Source organism: Pseudophryne corroboree, chromosome 3, assembly GCF_028390025.1.
Source record: "Pseudophryne corroboree isolate aPseCor3 chromosome 3, aPseCor3.hap2, whole genome shotgun sequence".
In the NCBI taxonomy this organism is placed as follows: Eukaryota; Metazoa; Chordata; class Amphibia; order Anura; family Myobatrachidae; genus Pseudophryne; species Pseudophryne corroboree.
In genome coordinates this window covers 738,283,786-738,302,603 of record NC_086446.1, presented here as the reverse complement: position 1 = coordinate 738,302,603, position 18,818 = coordinate 738,283,786, and the positions used below count along the sequence as shown (strand labels likewise).

The following is an 18,818-nucleotide window of genomic DNA, read 5'->3' as shown; positions in this document are numbered from 1 at the left end:
ACTGTCAGCAGTGTTCATTCCGGGAGTGGACAACTGGGAAGCGGACTTCCTCAGCAGACACGATCTACACCCGGGAGAGTGGGGACTTCATCCAGAAGTCTTCCACATGATTGTGAACCGTTGGTAAAAACCAAAGGTGGATATGATGGCGTCCCGCCTCAACAAAAAACTGGACAGGTATTGCGCCAGGTCAAGAGACCCTCAGGCAATAGCTGTGGGTGTTCCAGTCAGTGTATGTGTTTCCTCCTCTGCCTCTCATACCAAAAGTACTGAGAATTATACGGCAAAGGGGAGTAAGAACGATACTCGTGGCTCCGGATTGGCCAAGAAGAACTTGGTACCCGGAACTTCAGGAGATGCTCACGGAAGATCCGTGGCCTCTACCTCTAAGACGGGACCTGCTTCAGCAGGGACCGTGTCTATTCCAAGACTTACCGCGGCTGCGTTTGACGGCATGGCGGTTGAACGCCGAATTCTAAGGGAAAAAGGCATTCCGGAAGAGGTCATCCCTACCCTGGTAAAAGCCAGGAAGGAGGTGACTGCACAACATTATCACCGCATTTGGAGAAAATATGTTGCGTGGTGTGAGGCCAGGAAGGCCCCGACGGAGGAATTTCAACTGGGTCGATTCCTACATTTCCTGCAAACAGGATTGTCTATGGGCCTCAAATTAGGGTCCATTAAGGTTCAAATTTCGGCCCTATCGATTTTCTTCCAGAAAGAATTGGCTTCAGTTCCTGAAGTCCAGACTTTTGTAAAAGGAGTACTACATATACAGCCCCCGGTTGTGCCCCCAGTGGCTCCGTGGGATCTTAATGTAGTTTTGGATTTTCTCAAATCCCATTGGTTTGAGCCACTCAGATCGGTGGATTTGAAATCTCTTACATGGAAAGTAACCATGCTACTGGCCCTGGCTTCAGCCAGGAGAGTGTCAGAATTGGCGGCTTTATCGTATAAAAGCCCATATCTGATTTTCCATTCGGACAGGGCAGAACTGCGGACGCTTCCTCAGTTTCTGCCTAAGGTGGTTTCAGCGTTTCACCTGAACCAGCCTATTGTGGTGCCTGCGGCTACTAGCGATTTGGAGGATTCCAAGTTGCTGGACGTTGTCAGGGCATTGAAAATATATATTTCAAGGACGGCTGGAGTCAGAAAATCTGACTCGCTGTTTATACTGTATGCACCCAACAAGCTGGGTGCTCCTGCTTCTAAGCAGACGATTGCTCGTTGGATTTGTAGCACAATTCAACTTGCACATTCTGTGGCAGGCCTGCCACAGCCTAAATCTATCAAGGCCCATTCCACAAGGAAGGTGGGCTCATCTTGGGCGGCTGCCCGAGGGGTCTCGGCATTACAACTCTGCCGAGCAGCTACGTGGTCGGGGGAGAACACGTTTGTAAAATTCTACAAATTTGATATCCTGGCTAAAGAGGACCTGGAGTTCTCTCATTCGGTGCTGCAGAGTCATCCGCACTCTCCCGCCCGTTTGGGAGCTTTGGTATAATCCCCATGGTCCTGACGGAGTCCCAGCATCCACTAGGACGTCGGAGAAAATAAGATTTTACTTACCGATAAATCTATTTCTCGTAGTCCGTAGTGGATGCTGGGCGCCCATCCCAAGTGCGGATTGTCTGCAATACTTGTACATAGTTATTGTTACAAAAAAATCGGGTTGTTATTGTTGTGAGCCGTCTGTTCAGAGGCTCCTACGTTTGTCATACTGTTAACTGGGTTCAGATCACAAGTTGTACGGTGTGATTGGTGTGGCTGGTATGAGTCTTACCCGGGATTCAAAATCCTTCCTTATTGTGTACGCTCGTCCGGGCACAGTATCCTAACTGAGGCTTGGAGGAGGGTCATAGGGGGAGGAGCCAGTGCACACCACCTAGTCCTAAAGCTTTTATTTTTGTGCCCTGTCTCCTGCGGAGCCGCTAATCCCCATGGTCCTGACGGAGTCCCAGCATCCACTACGGACTACGAGAAATAGATTTATCGGTAAGTAAAATCTTATTTTTTTACCATATATTCCCCAACAGCAAAAGAAAGTAACACCCTATCAGATGCAGTCCTTTCGGTCGCACAAGTCCAGAAGAGGTCGGGGATCCTCTTTCCTCGCCAGAGGTAAGGGCAGAGGCAAAAGAGCACCTGCTTCGGCAGGTGCCCAGGAACAAAAGTCCTCCCCGGCTGCTCCAAAACCCACAGCATGACGCTGGGGCTCCCCTGATGGAGTCCGCATCGGTGGGGGCACGTCTTCGCCTTTTCAGTCAGGCCTGGGTCAGTTCAGACCTGAATCCCTGTGTGTTGGACATAGTTTCCCAGGGTTACAAATTGGAATTCGAGGAGGTGCCCCCGCGCCGATTTTTCAAATCGGCCCTACCAGCTTCCACATCGGAAAGGGATATAGTGTTAGCTGCAATTCAGACGCTGTGTATACAGCAAGTGATAATCAAGGTTCCCCTGCACCAGCAGGGAAGAGGTTACTACTCAACCCTATTTGTGGTCCCGAAACCGGACGGTTCGGTCAGACCTATTTTGAATCTGAAATCCCTAAACCTGTACATAAAAAGATTCAAATTCAAAATGGAATCTCTCAGAGCGATAATAGCCAACATGGAGGAAGGGGAGTTTATGGTGTCTCTGGACATAAAAGATGCGTACCTTCATGTCCCCATATATGCCCCCCATCAGGAATACCTGAGATTCGCTGTACAGGATTGTCATTACCAATTTCAGGCGTTGCCGTTTGGACTCTCCACGGCCCCGAGGATTTTCACCAAGATAATGGCGGAAATGATGGTGGTCCTGCGCAAGCATGGAGTCACAATTATCCCATACTTGGACGATCTCCTGATAAAAGCGAGATCAAGGGAGAAATTGCTGAGCAGTGTGGCGCTCTCTCTGAGGGTGCTCCAGCAACGCGGTTGGATTCTAAATCTACCGAAGTTACAGTTGATTCCGACAACTCGACTACCGTTCCTAGGTATGATACTGGATACGGAACAAATGGAGGTCTTCCTCCCAATAGAGAAAGCCCAGGACATCCAGAACATGGTCAGAGACCTGCTAAAACCGAAAAGGGTGTCAGTTCACCAATGCACTCGAGTTCTGGGAAAAATGGTGGCGGCCTACGAGGCCATTCCCTTCGGAAGGTTCCATGCAAGGACTTTTTAATGGGACCTTCTGGACAAGTGGTCTGGGTCCCATCTGCACTTACATCGGAAAATAACTCTGTCCCCAGGGGCCAGAGTGTCCCTCCTGTGGTGGTTGCAAAGTGTTCACCTCCTGGAGGGTCGCAGGTTCGGAATTCAGGACTGGATCCTGGTTACCACGGACGCGAGCCTCCGAGGATGGGAAGCGGTCACACAGGGAAAAAAAATTCAGGGTCTTTGGTCAGACCAGGAGTCCTGTCTACACATCAATGTGTTGGAACTCAGGGCCATTTACAACGGCCTTCGACAAGCGGAGAGTCTTCTTCGAAACCTACCGGTTCTGATTCAATCAGACAATGTCACAGCAGTGGCTCATGTGAACCGCCAAGGCGGGACAAGAAGCAGAGTCGCGATGGCGGAAGCCACAAGGATCCTTCGCTGGGCGGAAAATCATGTAAGCGCTCTGTCGGCTGTCTTCATTCCGGGAGTGGACAACTGGGAAGCAGACTTCCTCAGCAGACACGATCTCCATCCAGGAGAGTGGAGACTTCATCAAGAAGTCTTTGCAGACGTAACGCGTCTTTGGGGAACTCCTCAAATAGACATGATGGCGTCACGCCTCAACAAAAAGCTTCGGAGGTATTGTGCCAGGTCTCGGGACCCTCAGGCAGTAGCAGTAGACGCTCTGGTAACACCGTGGGTGTTCAAATCGGTCTACGTGTTTCCTCCTCTTCCTCTCATCACAAAAGTGTTGAGGATCATAAGAAGAAGAAGAGTACAGACGATACTCGTTGTCCCAGACTGGCCTCGAAGGGCCTGGTACTCGGATCTACAAGAGATGCTCACAGGAGATCCCTGGCCTCTTCCTCTGAGGGAAGACCTGTTGCAACAGGGGCCCTGTGTATTTCAAGACTTACAACGGTTACGTTTGACGACATGGCGGTTGAACGCCGAATCCTAGCGAAAAAGGGGATTCCGGAAGAGGTCATCCCTACTTTAATAAAGGCTAGGAAGGAGGTGACGGTAAAACATTATCACCGTATCTGGCGAAAGTATGTGTCTTGGTGTGAGTCCAAGAATGCGCCTACGGAAGATTTTCATCTTAGTCGTTTTCTCCACTTCCTACAGACAGGAGTGGATATGGGCCTGAAATTAGGCTCTGTTAAGGTACAGATTTCGGCCCTTTCGATTTTCTTTCAGAAGGAATTGGCTTCTCTTCCAGAAGTCCAGACGTTTGTAAAGGGAGTGCTGCACATCCAGCCCCCTTTTGTGCCTCCAGTAGCACCATGGGACTTGAACGTGGTGTTGCAGTTCTTAAAATCACACTGGTTTGAACCGCTTACCAAGGTTGAGTTGAAATTTCTTACCTGGAAGGTGGTCATGCTGTTGGCCTTGGCATCAGCAAGGCGAGTGTCTGAATTGGCGGCTTTGTCACACAAAAGCCCCTACTTGATTTTTCATGTGGATCGAGCTGAATTGAGGACACGTCCGCAATTTTTGCCTAAAGTGGTTTCTTCATTCCATATGAATCAACCTATTGTGGTGCCTGTGGCTACAAGTGACCTGGAGGATTCCAGATACCTGGATGTAGTCAGGGCCTTAAAGATTTATGTAGCCAGAACGGCTAAAATTAGGAAAACAGAGGCTGTTTGTCCTGTATGCTGCTAATAAGATTGGCGCACCTGCTTCAAAGCAGACTATTGCTTGCTGGATCTGTAATACGATTCAGCAGGCTCATTCTACGGCTGGATTGCCGGTACCAAATTCTGTTAAAGCCCATTCCACTAGGAAGGTAGGCTCTTCTTGGGCGGCTGCCCGAGGCGTCTTGGCATTACACTCTCCCGCCCGATTGGATGCTTTGGTATAAACCCCATGGTCCTTACGGAGTCCCCAGCATCCTCTAGGACGTAAGAGAAAATAAGATTTTAAACCTACCGGTAAATCTATTTCTCCTAGTCCGTAGAGGATGCTGGGCGCCCGTCCCAGTGCGGAAACTCTGCAAGACTTGTATATAGTTGTTGCTTACATAAGGGTTATGTTACAGTTGGAATAGGTCTTGGACCGATACTGTCGTTTGTTCATACTGTTAACTGGTTATGTATGTTCCAGGTTACATGGTATGATTGGTGTGGGCTGGTATGAATCTTGCCCTTGGATTGCTAAATCCTGCCTTGTATTGTCCATCTCCTCTGGGCACAGTTCTCTAACTGAGGTCTGGAGGAGGGGCATAGAGGGAGGAGCCAGTGCACACCCATAGTCAAAGTTCTTTTTAGGTGCCCTATCTCCTGCGGAGCCCGTCTATACCCCATGGTCCTTACAGAGTCCCCAGCATCCTCTACGGACTAGGAGAAATAGATTTACCGGTAGGTTTAAAATCTTATTTTAATACGTAGGGGAGGGGTGGATAGTGGAGTGGGCATAATATTCATCATTTCCCAGTGGGAGCGCAGCTTGCTTGACTGCAGATATCTCAAGTCTCTGGAAATAGATTTCTTAGCTTTGAATGGGATAAAAAACTACATAGTCCCACCTTTCAGGAGGTACTGGGGACTTGGGATCAGAGTTCAGGAGCCTGAGCAATCCACCAATGAAAATATAAAACTGCATATTAGGTGTGTGGAGCAGGGACTAGCTGCTTGAAGGGTGATATCTCTGGTTCTGGACTTAGTAGAGACTAGCTGCCAGTGTACACCAAAAAAAGGGGGGGGGGGGGGTATACCCTCAGAAAAATTCTAAGTCAGACAGAACCCAAGATATCTGACAGGGAAGAGTAATTAACAGGCTTGGATGGGGACCACTGCTTTGAAGTCGGATGCCTCTGGTTCCGCAGGGCCGATTTTCAAAAATCTGGTACCCCTGGAAAGAGGGGACCCTCAGCTATCAGCCAAGGGCCCTTATACTCCTGGGGCCCTTGGCCAAGTGCCCATTGAGCCCATACGAAAAGACGGCCTTGCGTGGCTAGTCTCGGGCTTATTGCGCTCAGTAATTGCATTGATCCGGACACTTGACCTGCAATGTGTGCGTTACCACATGCTAGATGTGAGGCTTACTGCAGGATTTGGTCCTGACTGTTTGCTATAATTGAAGAGCTCCAGGCTCTTTTACCGGGGGCTAAAACCATGCCGTAAGCCCCGCGACTAATTGAATTGCCCTCTTATACTGGGAACGGTTCTTCATTGAAGTTAAACTTCCAGGGTTACACCACCATTGTAAATCGATTTGAGGGAGGTCTGCAAGGTTGCTGTGTAAATCAGATAATTTTGTTTGCTGCAATTAAAGCAGTGCTTTGCACTGTGAGTAACAAGTTATTTACATGACTGGTTTTGCTAGTCTTATGAAAGCTGTCAGAATCTAGTGAAAGTACAGTGTATCTCTACTCGGGAAGCAGCTCAGTTCTGCTATACAGGCTGCAGAGGAGGCGGAGTCGCGCACTGCCCGTTCAGAATTTTCGATAGTTCAGGCTCTAGGCAGGTGTCTTGAAGTGTCTTGAGTAACGGGTGGGTGAAAACCCTACAGCAGTCATGTCCAAACTGCAGCCCTCCAGCTGTTGTGAAACTATATATCCCAGCATGCCTTTACACAGTTTTGCTGTCGGAAAACGCTGAAGCTGTGGCAGGGCATGCTGGGATGTGTAGTTTCTCAACAGCTGGAGGGCCGCAGTATGGCCATACCTGCCCTACAGTATCGGCTCACATGCTAGCACTGCAAAGTGACTGGATCCCGCAAGATGCACTGCAGCCAATAGAACCTGGCTGTCTTACCCATCCAATAGCTGGTAACACTGTGCAAATCAGCTTGCTTGCTGTCCAGCCTGTTGATGAATTGTGGGCATGAAGATAGTATACCTTGTAAATCATACTGATGTGTTTATACTGCAACAAATCATGACCAGTGCAAATATTTCTTCTTAGTTCAGCCAGACCATTAGATAAGAGTACACCTAATTCAATAAGAGATAAACTTGTCATTTCTCTAACGTCCTAGAGGATGCTGGGACTCCGAAAGGACCATGGGGATAGACGGGCTCCGCAGGAGACATGGGCACTTTAAGAAAGACTTTGACTCTGGGTGTGCACTGGCTCCTCCCTCTATGCCCCTCCTCCAGACCTCAGTTTGATACTGTGCCCAGAGGAGATGGGTGCACTGCAGGGAGCTCTCCTGAGTTTCCTGCTAAGAAAGTATTTTAATTAGTTTTTTTTATTTTCAGGGAGCACTGCTGGCAACAGACTCCCTGCATCGTGGGACTGAGGAGAGAGAAACAGCCCTACTTCTCTGAGTTTCAAGGTCCTGTTTCTTAGGCTACTGAACACCATTAGCTCCAGAGGGAGTCGGAACACATGTCTCACCCTGGAGTTCGTCCCAGAGCCGCGCCGCCGTCCTCCTCGCAGAGCCAGAAGATAGAAGCCAGGTGAGTATGAGAAGTAAGAAGGCTTCAAAGGCGGCAGAAGACTTCGTGATCTTCACTGAGGTAACGCACAGCACTGCAGCTGTGCGCCATTGCTCCCATACACCTCACACACTCCGGTCACTGTAAGGGTGCAGGGGGGGGGGGGCGCCCTGGGCAGCATTATAAACCTCTATTATGGCATAAACACATATTTACATGTACAGCTGGGCACTGTTCATGTATATAAAGAGCCCCCGCCATATTTTTGAATAATTTGAGCGGGACAGAAGCCCGCCGCGAGGGGGCGGGACTTCTCCCTCAGCACTCACCAGCGCCATTTTTCTCCACAGCACAGCGCTGAGAGGAAGCTCCCCGGACTCTCCCCTGCTTACTGAGGTGACAGTGGGTTTTTCAAGAGGGGGGGGCACATAATTGGCGAAAAACGTGTTATTTCAGTGCTACTGGGGAAACATTCTGTGTTTTGCCTGGGTTGTATAGCGCTGGGGTGTGTGCTGGCATACTCTCTCTCTGTCTCTCCAAAGGGCCTGGTGGGGAACTGTCTTCAGATAAGAGCTTCCCTGTGTGTGTGTGTGGTGTGTCGGTACGCGTGTGTCGACATGTATGAAGTGGAAGGCTCACCTAAGGAGGAGGGGGAGTGTATGAATGTCAGATCTCCGTCGGCAGCGCCGACACCGGACTGGATGGAGATGTGGAATGTTTTGAGTGCTAGTGTAAATTTATTACACAAGAGATTAGACAAGGCTGAGGCTAGGGAACAGTCAGGTAGTCAGACCATGCCTGTCCCTGTGTCACCGGGACCTTCCGGGTCTCAGAAGCGCACATTGTCCCAAATAATGGACACAGATACAGACACGGATTCAGACTCCAGTGTCGACTATGAGGAAGCAAAATTACAGCCAAAAGTGGCTAAGGGCATTCGATTTATGATTATTGCAATAAAAGATGTTTTGCATATCACAGAGGAACCCCCTGTCCCTGACAAGAGGGTACACATGTATAGAGAGAAAAAGCCTGAGGTCACTTTTCCATCCTCGTATGAGCTGAGCGAGCTGTGCGAAAAGGCTTGGGAATCTCCAGACAAGAGGCTGCAGATTCCCAAAAGGATTCTTATGGCGTATCCTTTCCCGCAAACGGATAGGATACGATGGGAGTCTTCTCCTAAGGTGGACAAGGCTTTAACACGTTTATCAAAGAAGATAGCGCTGCCATCCCAAGATACGGCTACCCTCAAGGATGCTGCTGATCGCAGACAGGAGGTTACCATGAAGTCCATTTACACACATTCAGGTACAATTCTTAGACCGGCAATGGCGTCGTCCTGGGTTTGTAGTGCTGTCGCAGCATGGACAGACTCCTTATCTAGGGTCTCAATTTCCGTAGATAAGGATACCATTTTAATGACTCTAGGGCATATAAAAGATGCTGCGTTATATATGAGGGATGCTCAAAGAGACATTTGTTTGCTAAGTTCCAGAATAAACGCTATGTCTGCTTCTGCTAGGCGAGTCTTATGGACCCGACAGTGGACGGGTGATGCCGACTCAAAGAGGCATATGGAGTCTTTGCCTTACAAAGGTGAGGAGTTATTTGGAGAAGGCCTCTCGGACCTCGTCTCCACAGCTACGGCAGGTAAATCGAATTTTTTGCCTTATGTTCCCTCACAGCCTAAGAAAGCGCCTCATTATCAAATGCAGTCCTTTCGTTCGAATAAAAGCAAAAGAGTACGAGGATCGTCCTATTCTTGCCAGAGGTAAGGGCAAAGGAAAAAAGTTGCACACAGCTAGTTCCCAGGAACAGAAGTCCTCCCCTGCCTCTGCAAAATCCACCGCATGACGCTGGGGCTTTCCTGGGGAAGTCCGCTCAAGTGGGGGCACGTCTTCGACTTTTCAGCCACATCTGGGTTCATTCACAGGTGGATCCCTGGGCAATAGAAATTGTTTCTCAGGGGATACAAGCTGGAATTCGAAGAGGTGCCTCCTCGCCGTTTTTTCAAATCGGCTCTACCTGCGGCTCCCTCAGAGAGGGAGTTAGTGTTGAATGCAATACAAAAATTGTATCTTCAACAGGTAGTGGTCAAGGTTCCTCTACTGCAGCAAGGAAAGGGTTATTACTCAACCCTGTTTGTGGTTCCGAAACCGGACGGTTCGGTCAGACCCATTTTGAATTTAAAATCCCTGAACCTATACTTGAAAAGGTTCAAATTCAAGATGGAATCGCTCAGGGCGGTCATCGCCTGGAAGGGGGGGATTTTATGGTTTCCCTGGACATAAAGGAGGCATACCTTCATGTTCCAATATTTCCTCTTCATCAGGCGTTCCTGAGATTTGCTGTACAAGATTGTCATTACCAATTTCAGACGTTGCCATTTGGACTTTCAACGGCCCCGTGGATTTTCACCAAGGTAATGGCGGAAATGATGGTGCTCCTGCGCAAGCGAGGGGTCACAATTATCCCATACTTGGACGATCTCCTCATAAAAGTTACTGGACAGCGTGTCTCTGTCTTTGAAGGTGTTACAGCAACACGGTTGGATTCTCAATATCCCGAAGTCACAGTTGGTTCCTACGACGCGTCTGACCTTCTTGGGCTTGATTCTGGACACAGACCAGAAGAAGGTTTTTCTTCCAATGGAAAAAGCTCAGGAACTCATGACTCTGGTCAGGAACCTATTGAAGCCAAAACAGGTGTCAGTGCATCACTGCACTCGAGTCCTGGGGAAAATGGTGGCATCGTACGAAGCCATTCCCTTCGGCAGGTTCCATGCGAGGACCTTCCAATGGGACCTACTGAACAAGTGGTCCGGGTCACATCTACAAATGCATCAGAGGATCACCCTGTCCCCCAGAGCAAGGGTGTCTCTCATGTGGTGGCTGCAGAGTGCTCACCTCCTAGAGCACAGGTTCTCATACTCGGTCCTCAGGACACCACACAGTGCATGTTTTGCAGGTCTCCTCACAGAATCACAAGTGAAATAATTAGCTTCACCTGTGGACCTTTTAAAATGTGTCAGTGAGTAATTAATACACCTGTGCACTTGCTGGGTTACCTGCAAAACATGCACTGTGTGGGGTCCTGAGGACCGAGTTTGAGAACCACTGTCCTAGAGGGTCGCAGGTTCGGCATTCAGGACTGGATCCTGGTGACCACAGACGCAAGTCTCCGAGGTTGGGGAGCAGTCACACAGGGAAGAAATTTCCAAGGTCTTTGGTCGAGTCTAGAGACTTGCCTCCACATCAACATCCTGGAGTTGAGGGCCATAAACAACGCCCTACGTCAAGCGGAGGCATTACTTCGCGACAAACCAGTTCTGATTCAGTCGGACAATGTCACCGCAGTAGCTCATGTAAACCGCCAAGCCGGCACAAGGAGCAGGGTGGCAATAGCGGAAGCCACCAGGATTTTTCGCTGGGCGGAAAATCATGTAAACGCACTGTCGGCAGTGTTCATTCCGGGAGTGGACAACTGGGAAGCAGACTTCCTCAGCAGACACGACCTGCATCCGGGAGAGTGGGGACTTCATCAGGAAGTCTTCGCGCAGATCGCAAGTCGGTGGGAACTGCCCCAGATAGACATGATGGCGTCCCGTCTCAACACAAAGTTAAAAAGGTATTGCGCCAGGTCAAGAGATCCTCAGGCGATAGCTGTGGACGCCCTGGTGACACCGTGGGTGTTTCGGTCGGTCTATGTGTTTCCTCCTCTTCATCATATACCCAAGGTGTTAAGAATAATGAGACAAAGAAGAGTGAGAACAATCCTCATTGTTCCAGATTGGCCTAAAGGACTTGGTATCCGGATCTACAGGAATTGCTCACAGAAGATCCGTGGCCTCTTCCTCTAAGACAGGACCTGCTGCAGCAGGGGCCCTGTCTGTTCCAAGACTTGCTGCGTTTGACGACATGGCGGTTGAACGCCGATCCCTGCGGAAAAAGGTATTCCGGATGAGGTCATTCCTACGCTAATAAAGGCTAGGAAGGACGTGACATCAAAACATTATCACCGAATATGGAGAAAATATGTTTCTTGGTGTGAGGCCAGGAATGCTCCTACGGAGGAATTCCATCTGGGTCGTCTCCTTCACTTCCTGCAAACTGGAGTGAATTTGGGCCTAAAATTAGGCTCCATAAAAGTTCAGATTTCGGCCTTATCCATTTTCTTCCAAAAGGAATTGGCCTCTCTACCTGAAGTACAGACCTTTGTAAAGGGAGTACTGCATATTCAGCCTCCTTTTGTACCTCCGGTGGCGCCTTGGGACCTTAACGTGGTGTTAAGTTTCCTTAAGTCGCATTGTTTTGAACCACTCAAAACGGTGGAGTTTCGGAATTGGCGGCTTTATCACATAAAAGCCCCTATCTGGTTTTCCATATGGTTAGAGCGGAGTTGCGAACCCGTCCTCAATTCCTACCTAAGGTGGTCTTATCCTTTCATATGAACCAACCTATTGTCGTGCCTGTGGCTACTCGTGACTTGGAGGATTCAGAGTCCCTTGATGTGGTCAGGGCTTTGAAAATTTACGTGGCCAGAACGGCTAGGATCAGAAAAACAGAAACACTTGTTTGTCCTGTATGCAGCCAACAAGGTTGGCGGCCCTGCTTCAAAGCAGACTATTGCTCACTGGATCTGTAACACGATTCAGCAGGCGCATTCTACGGCAGGATTGCCGTTACCATAATCGGTTAAGGCCCATTCCACTAGGAAGGTGGGCTCGTCTTGGGCGGCTGCCCGAGGGGTCTCGGCACTACAGCTGTGCCGAGCTGCTATTTGGTCGGGGTCAAACACCTTTGCAAAGTTTTATAAGTTTGATACCCTGGCTGAGGAGGACCTCATGTTTGCTCAATCGGTGCTGCCATCCGCACTCTCCCGCCCGTTTGGGAGCTTTGGTATAATCCCCATGGTCCTTTCGGAGTCCCAGCATCCTCTAGGACGTTAGAGAAAATAAGATTTTAAACCTACCGGTAAATCTATTTCTCATAGTCCGTAGAGGATGCTGGGCGCCTGTCCCAAGTGCGGACTACTTCTGCAAGACTTGTATATAGTTATTGCTTAAATAAGGGTTATGTTATAGTTTCATTGGTTTTGGACCGAAACTGTTGTTTTTCATACTATTAACTGGTTAGTTTAACACAAGTTATACGGTGTGATTGGTGTGGCTGGTATGAATCTTGCCCTTGGATTAACTAAAATCCTTTCCTCGTACTGTCCATCTCCTCTGGGCACAGTTTCTCTAACTGAGGTCTGGAGGAGGGGCATAGAGGGAGGAGCCAGTGCACACCCAGAGTCAGTCTTTCTTAAAGTGCCCATGTCTCCTGCGGAGCCCGTCTATTCCCCATGGTCCTTACGGAGTCCCAGCATCCTCTACGGACTACGAGAAAAAGATTTACCGGTAGGTTTAAAATCTTATTATTTTACTGTTGGTGGTTTTATAGTTTTTTTGTGAAACGGTGATTAAGGATCTATTGACATTAAAGGGAGAGCGTGGGGGACAGCCCTGCACCTCCGTAAGAGCTGGGCGCACCCCCATTAGTGATGTCAACGGCCGGGCGCGACTCCATTTGTGACGCTGATGGGGGACGCACCTCTCCCAATAGTGACGCATATAAATATATAACCCTCAAACTGTTGTATTGAAAGTGCTTTTGAGCAAATATTTGTGAGATCATCTGCAATGGTGATGTTCTAGTGCCCAGTTTTCTATAGACAATTTTTTTTTTTTTTTATAGCATCATCTTTATTTTTGTCTGTCTACATTTATGCATGTGTGTGGATTTTTGTCCTGCTTGTCTTTTAAATGCCAGTGCTTGGGAAACCATTCAGAGATGTTCATCAAATGCTGATACATTTCTGTGTCAGTATGACCCTTTTTCTCTTACCTCCTAGGGGATAACTTAATATTTCCAAAACAGAGTTAATTATATTTCCACCGGCCAATAGCAGTTACCTACCTGATATTTCTATCACTGTTGAGAACTCTACAATCATCCCTACCCCACAAGCTCGCTGCCTAGGTGTCATAATTGACACAGAATTGCCCTTTGCTCCCCACATTCAATCTGTCTCAAAATCATGTTACATGCATCTAAGAAACATATCCAAAATATGACCATATCTTACACAAGACACTGCTAAAACTCTAATCCATGCTCTCATTATCTCCCGCATTGATTATTGCAATAGTCTTCTTACTGGTCTTACTAAGAAGAGACTCTCACCATTACAATCCATTCTGAATGCAGCTGCGAGGCTAATCTTCCTCGCTAGACGTTCATCGTCTGCAGACCCACTCTGTCAGTCCCTCCATTGGCTACCGGTATTCTACTGTATTCAATATAAAATACTGTTACTTACACATAAGGCTATTAACGGGTGTAGTATGGTATGCCAGCGGCCGGGCTCCCGGCGACCAGCATACCGGCGCCGGGAGCCCGACCGCCGGCATACCGACAGTGTGGCGAGCGCAAAGGAGCCCCTTGCGGGCACGGTGGCACACTACGCGCTCCACGCTATTTTATTCTCCCTCCAGGGAGGTCGTGGACCCCCACGAGGGAGAATAGCTGTCGGTATGCCGGGTGTCGGGATCCCGGCACCGGTATACTGAGCACCGGGATCCCGACATTCGGCATACTGAAGACCACCCGCTATTAACCATGCTACACCAACATACATCTCTTCACTTATATCAAAATATCTCCCAACCCGACCCCTTCGCTCTTCACAAGATCAACGTCTCTCATCCACACTCATTACTTGCTCCCATGCACGATTACAGGACTTTCTTCGGGCTGCACCCACTTTGTGGCATGCCCTACCACGTACAATAAGACTCTCCTCTAGTCTTCAAACCTTCAAGCGTTCCCTGAAAACTCACCTATTCAGACAAGCCTATCACATTCCAGAACCGCTCACATTACCTTCATAGCTCTCCTATCCAATTATATCCCCACAGTACAGTCCACACATCACCCACATATTTTCTTTCTTCACTCTCCTTTCCCCTGAACCTGGTTCATCACTGCTGTGATGTGATATCATGCAGCCCACCAAGAACCTTAACAATCTGGTGAACAACTATGCAGTAGACAGCACCTATCCTTGTGTATCAATGCCTATTTCCCCATAGATTGTAAGCTTGCGAGCAGGGCCTTCCTACCTCTATGACTGTTTGTTTGTTCCCAATTTTGTCTTCTAATTGTGTCCAGTTGTAAAGTGCAGCGGAATTTGCTGTGCTATATAAGAAACTGTTAATAAATAAATAATGGGGTATAGACGGGTCCACTTGGAGCCATGGGCACTTTAAGAAATTGATTGTGTGTATTGGCTCCTCCCTCTATGCCCCTCCTACCAGACCCAGTTTAGAAAATGTGCCCGGAGGAGCCGGTCACGTCTCTGGAAGCTCCTGAAGAGTTTTCTGCATTTATTTTCTGAGTTTGTTGTTTTCAGGCAGGACTGGATGGCACCAGCCTGCCTGCTTCGTGGGACTTAGGGGATATGGGGGAGGAACGGACCAACTTCCTGAAAGGGTTAATGTTTTTGTTCCCTGAAAGGACACTAGCTGAGGGAACTATTCGCAAGCCCCACCACGGCGGGCGTACATTCCCGCAGCACGGAGCCACCACTGACGGAGACAGAAGAGTGGTGAGCACTAAGCCGGCGTCCCGGTTAGTGGGACACTGGCCATTATGGAATCATGAGGGTACGGAGACGGATGTCTTTTAAACGGAGCGGACTGCGTCTCCCGCTGTGTAAGGACACAGATGCTGAACAGCGGACACAGTACCCAGACTGGCAACATAGCCATAAGAGGAGTGTGTCTCCATTTTATGCACTTAGACACATACAGCCAGTATAAAAAAGAGTGTGAAGACCGCGCTCCATTGAAGGGGCGGGGCTTCACTATGAGCGGATCTAGCAGCTCACCAGCGCCATTTTCCCTCTGCAGCTGACAGACGTTGACTGACAGGGACGTGCAGCTCCTCTGGAGAGACTCCAGATTACCTCAGCGGTACCAGGGGGTCATAGCAGGGGGGGAGCGATTATTAGTGTACTAAGTCTCTAATCTAGGTACTTAGTCTGCGACCCGGCAAAGCTTGGCATTAGCGTTAAGGGCAACATTTTCTTGGTTCCATACTCCCTTTGTGTCTGCCTGGAAGGTCTCTTTGTGGGTTAATTGTGCAGTTAACCTTTTCGTGTGTGTGTGTGTGTGTGTGTGTGTGTGTGTGTGTGTGTGTGTGTGTGTGCTGTCACTATTACAGTATGTCAGGCAAAGAGTGTGTTTCATGTAAGGCACAGTGTTCCTCTTCCCCTCCCCAGGGGGTTTATTGGTGTTTACTCAATGTAGTGTCCCTTCCCAGGCTAGTGGGGCAGAACCAGCATGGCTGGACTCCATTAGGGGAATGATTTCCACAATCTCTACTAAGTTATCTATAAATGAGAGAGAGACGCAATACTTAAGACAATCTATGAGGATACTTAAGACAATCTATGAGGTAAATTTACTAAATTGGGAGTTCTGTTTAAGGTGGGATGTTGCCCATAAAAACCAATCAGATTTCAGGTATTATCTTCTAGAAGGTGCTAGATAAATGAGAAGTAGAATCTGATTGGTTGGTATGGGCAACATCCCATCTTAAATAGAACTCCCATCTTAGTAAATTTACCCCTATGACTGAGTTTATGAAAAGAGACTCCGTACCAAACCAAGCGTCTCAGTCCCCTGCCATTTGTCCGCAAAAACTCACTTTAGCCCATATCCTGCAGTCTGACTCGAATGATAAGGGGTCAGAAATATAGGAGGGTGAGGTGGACTCAGTGGTGGGGGAGGGTGCTCTGTTGCAGGGAATCGAGGCTTTCATAGAAGCTATCACAGAAGTTCTAAATATCCCTGAAAAGGTGACAGAAGAGATTGAGGAATCGAATACCCCTTTTACACCTGTAGCACAGTTCGCAGCCGGGAGCCTGACACGGCTGCGATCCGTGCTACAGCCCCCTTTCCCACATCGCTCACCAACCCGGCATATTGTCGGGTTGGTGACGCTGCCAGTGATGCGGCAGGGGCGGCGCTGGGAGCGCCGCCTTTCCATTCACTGTGAATGGGAGCCGTGTTGCATCGACACAGCTTCCGTTCACACTACACAGCTTACCGGGTTGAACACGTGTTCAACCCGGCAAGATACCTATGTAGGATTCCCGGATCACTTGATCTGGGAATCTGCAGGGGGGCGTTTCCACTAGAAAAAATAACGGGTAAATGCGCACCCCCACGCATTTACCCGTGTTTTTAAAGCTAGTGGAAAAGGGGTTTTATTTTGATATAAAGAAGAAATCCTTAGCCTCTTTTCCTGTGTCAAAGGAACTAAATACCCTGTTTGCAGTGACTGTAATGGCAGTGCTTGGAGATCATGTGCACATAAACTAACTTAGTGTAAACTACAGGAATACAAAACACGGTGCACATAAACTAACTTAGTGTAAAGTACAGGAACACACAACACGGTGCACATAAACTAACTTAGTGTAAAGTACAGGAATACAAAACACGTGCACATAAACTAACTTAGTGTAAAGTACAGGAACACACAACACGGTGCACATAAACTAACTTAGTGTAAACTACAGGAATACAAAACACGTGCACATAAACTAACTTAGTGTAAAGTACAGGAACACACAACACGGTGCACATAAACTAACTTAGTGTAAACTACAGGAATACAAAACACGGTGCACATAAACTAACTTAGTGTAAAGTACAGGAACACACAACACGGTGCACATAAACTAACTTAGTGTAAACTACAGGAATACAAAACACGTGCACATAAACTAACTTAGTGTAAAGTACAGGAACACACAACACGGTGCACATAAACTAACTTAGTGTAAACTACAGGAATACAAAACATGGTGCACATAAACTAACTTAGTGTAAAGTACAGGAATTCGAAACACGGTGCACTTAAACTAAAGGTGCTTACACACGGTGCAACGGTGTGTCATGGACGATAATGACTATATTGTGCACATAATAGTGTAAACTACAGGAATACAAAACATGGTGCATATAAACTAACAGTTTAAACTGCAGGAATACAAAACACAGTGCACATAATAATTTAAACTACAGGAATACAAAACAAAGTGCACATTAACTTAATGTAGTATAAACTTCATAAATAAAATCTGGTGGGGTAAACAATCAGATAGCCATATTAAGGTTTACACACATGGATTTTTTGAAACCGGTAATGTTAGTAAATAGGAGGGCGGGATGTGTAGTCGCCAGTTAAAGTAAGTGCTAAGGAATAGTTAATGGTGATATGCGCAATATAAGGGCTTAAGCTCCTTAGAAAGAGAGGGGTGGGATGAGAAGAGGATAAACTAGAGAGTACTGGGAAATGGGATACATGTATAGCCAGGGTATTGAAAAGCGGGATATTTTGTGGCTGTGCCCCCACATGTGTAAAAACTGGTTGCTAGAGCCTAGAGTGCTGTCAAGAAACCTAATACGTGTTTGCATTGTTGAATGTGGTGTGAAGCTGAAACTGGATGTAATTCTATTTTTGTCCATACGTTGTAGAAAGACTTGCAGTCTCTTGGCGGAAGTGAAGTGAAGAGTCGCGCTATAGTGAAATATTCCTCGGCACCACCGCCTGCAGCCTTTGCCCAGCTCCAGGAACAGACCGATTTGAAGTTACCACCTGCTAATTGGTTGCGGGAGAATGCTAAGCTTGGACCTACCATTCTTGGAAACAGCAAAAAGAGCAAATTATTTTCAAGGTAAGGTTTTTGGCATCTAATGATTGACCTGGAGTGGAGGTTGAGTACTCATTTAAAGTAACCAATACAGCTTGAGGTTTATTTATTAGTTTTAAAGTGTTTCTTCTCAGGCTGTGGGTCTCCTGATCAGCACAGGCTTCCTGCTTATGAATAGCCTTCCACTGTATCCTGCCTTTCCATGCTAAACTACCTTGGACATATTAAAATGCCTACAATAGTAGAAAGTATCTGTTAAAAACTGTACAACCGTGAAATCTTTGTATTTACTGTACCTATTAATACTTAATAGACAGCTAGGAATGGTTCAGTAAAATTTATAGTCACCCCCTGAAAATAAGTGACTCGTCTGAGATTGATGCCTGGTGTGACTGTCCGTCCAGCGGCCATTGTACAGGTGACTGAGACCTACAGTATGCCTGTTGTGATTGTCTGTACAGCGGCCTTTGTACACGTGACTGAGACCTACAGTATGCCTGTTGTGATTGTCTGTA

The 18,818-nt window shown here is 47.8% G+C and overlaps 1 protein-coding gene across 1 annotated transcript in view; it reads left to right on the top strand.

The window, feature by feature from the left end:
- Positions 1–18,818, top strand: part of EDRF1 (erythroid differentiation regulatory factor 1) — a 266,931-nt gene that overhangs the window by 19,476 nt on the left and 228,637 nt on the right. The window contains exon 2 of the mRNA XM_063962243.1: positions 18,128–18,327. Within this exon, the coding sequence (XP_063818313.1) occupies positions 18,128–18,327 (200 nt within the window). The remainder of the gene's footprint in view (positions 1–18,127; positions 18,328–18,818) is intronic.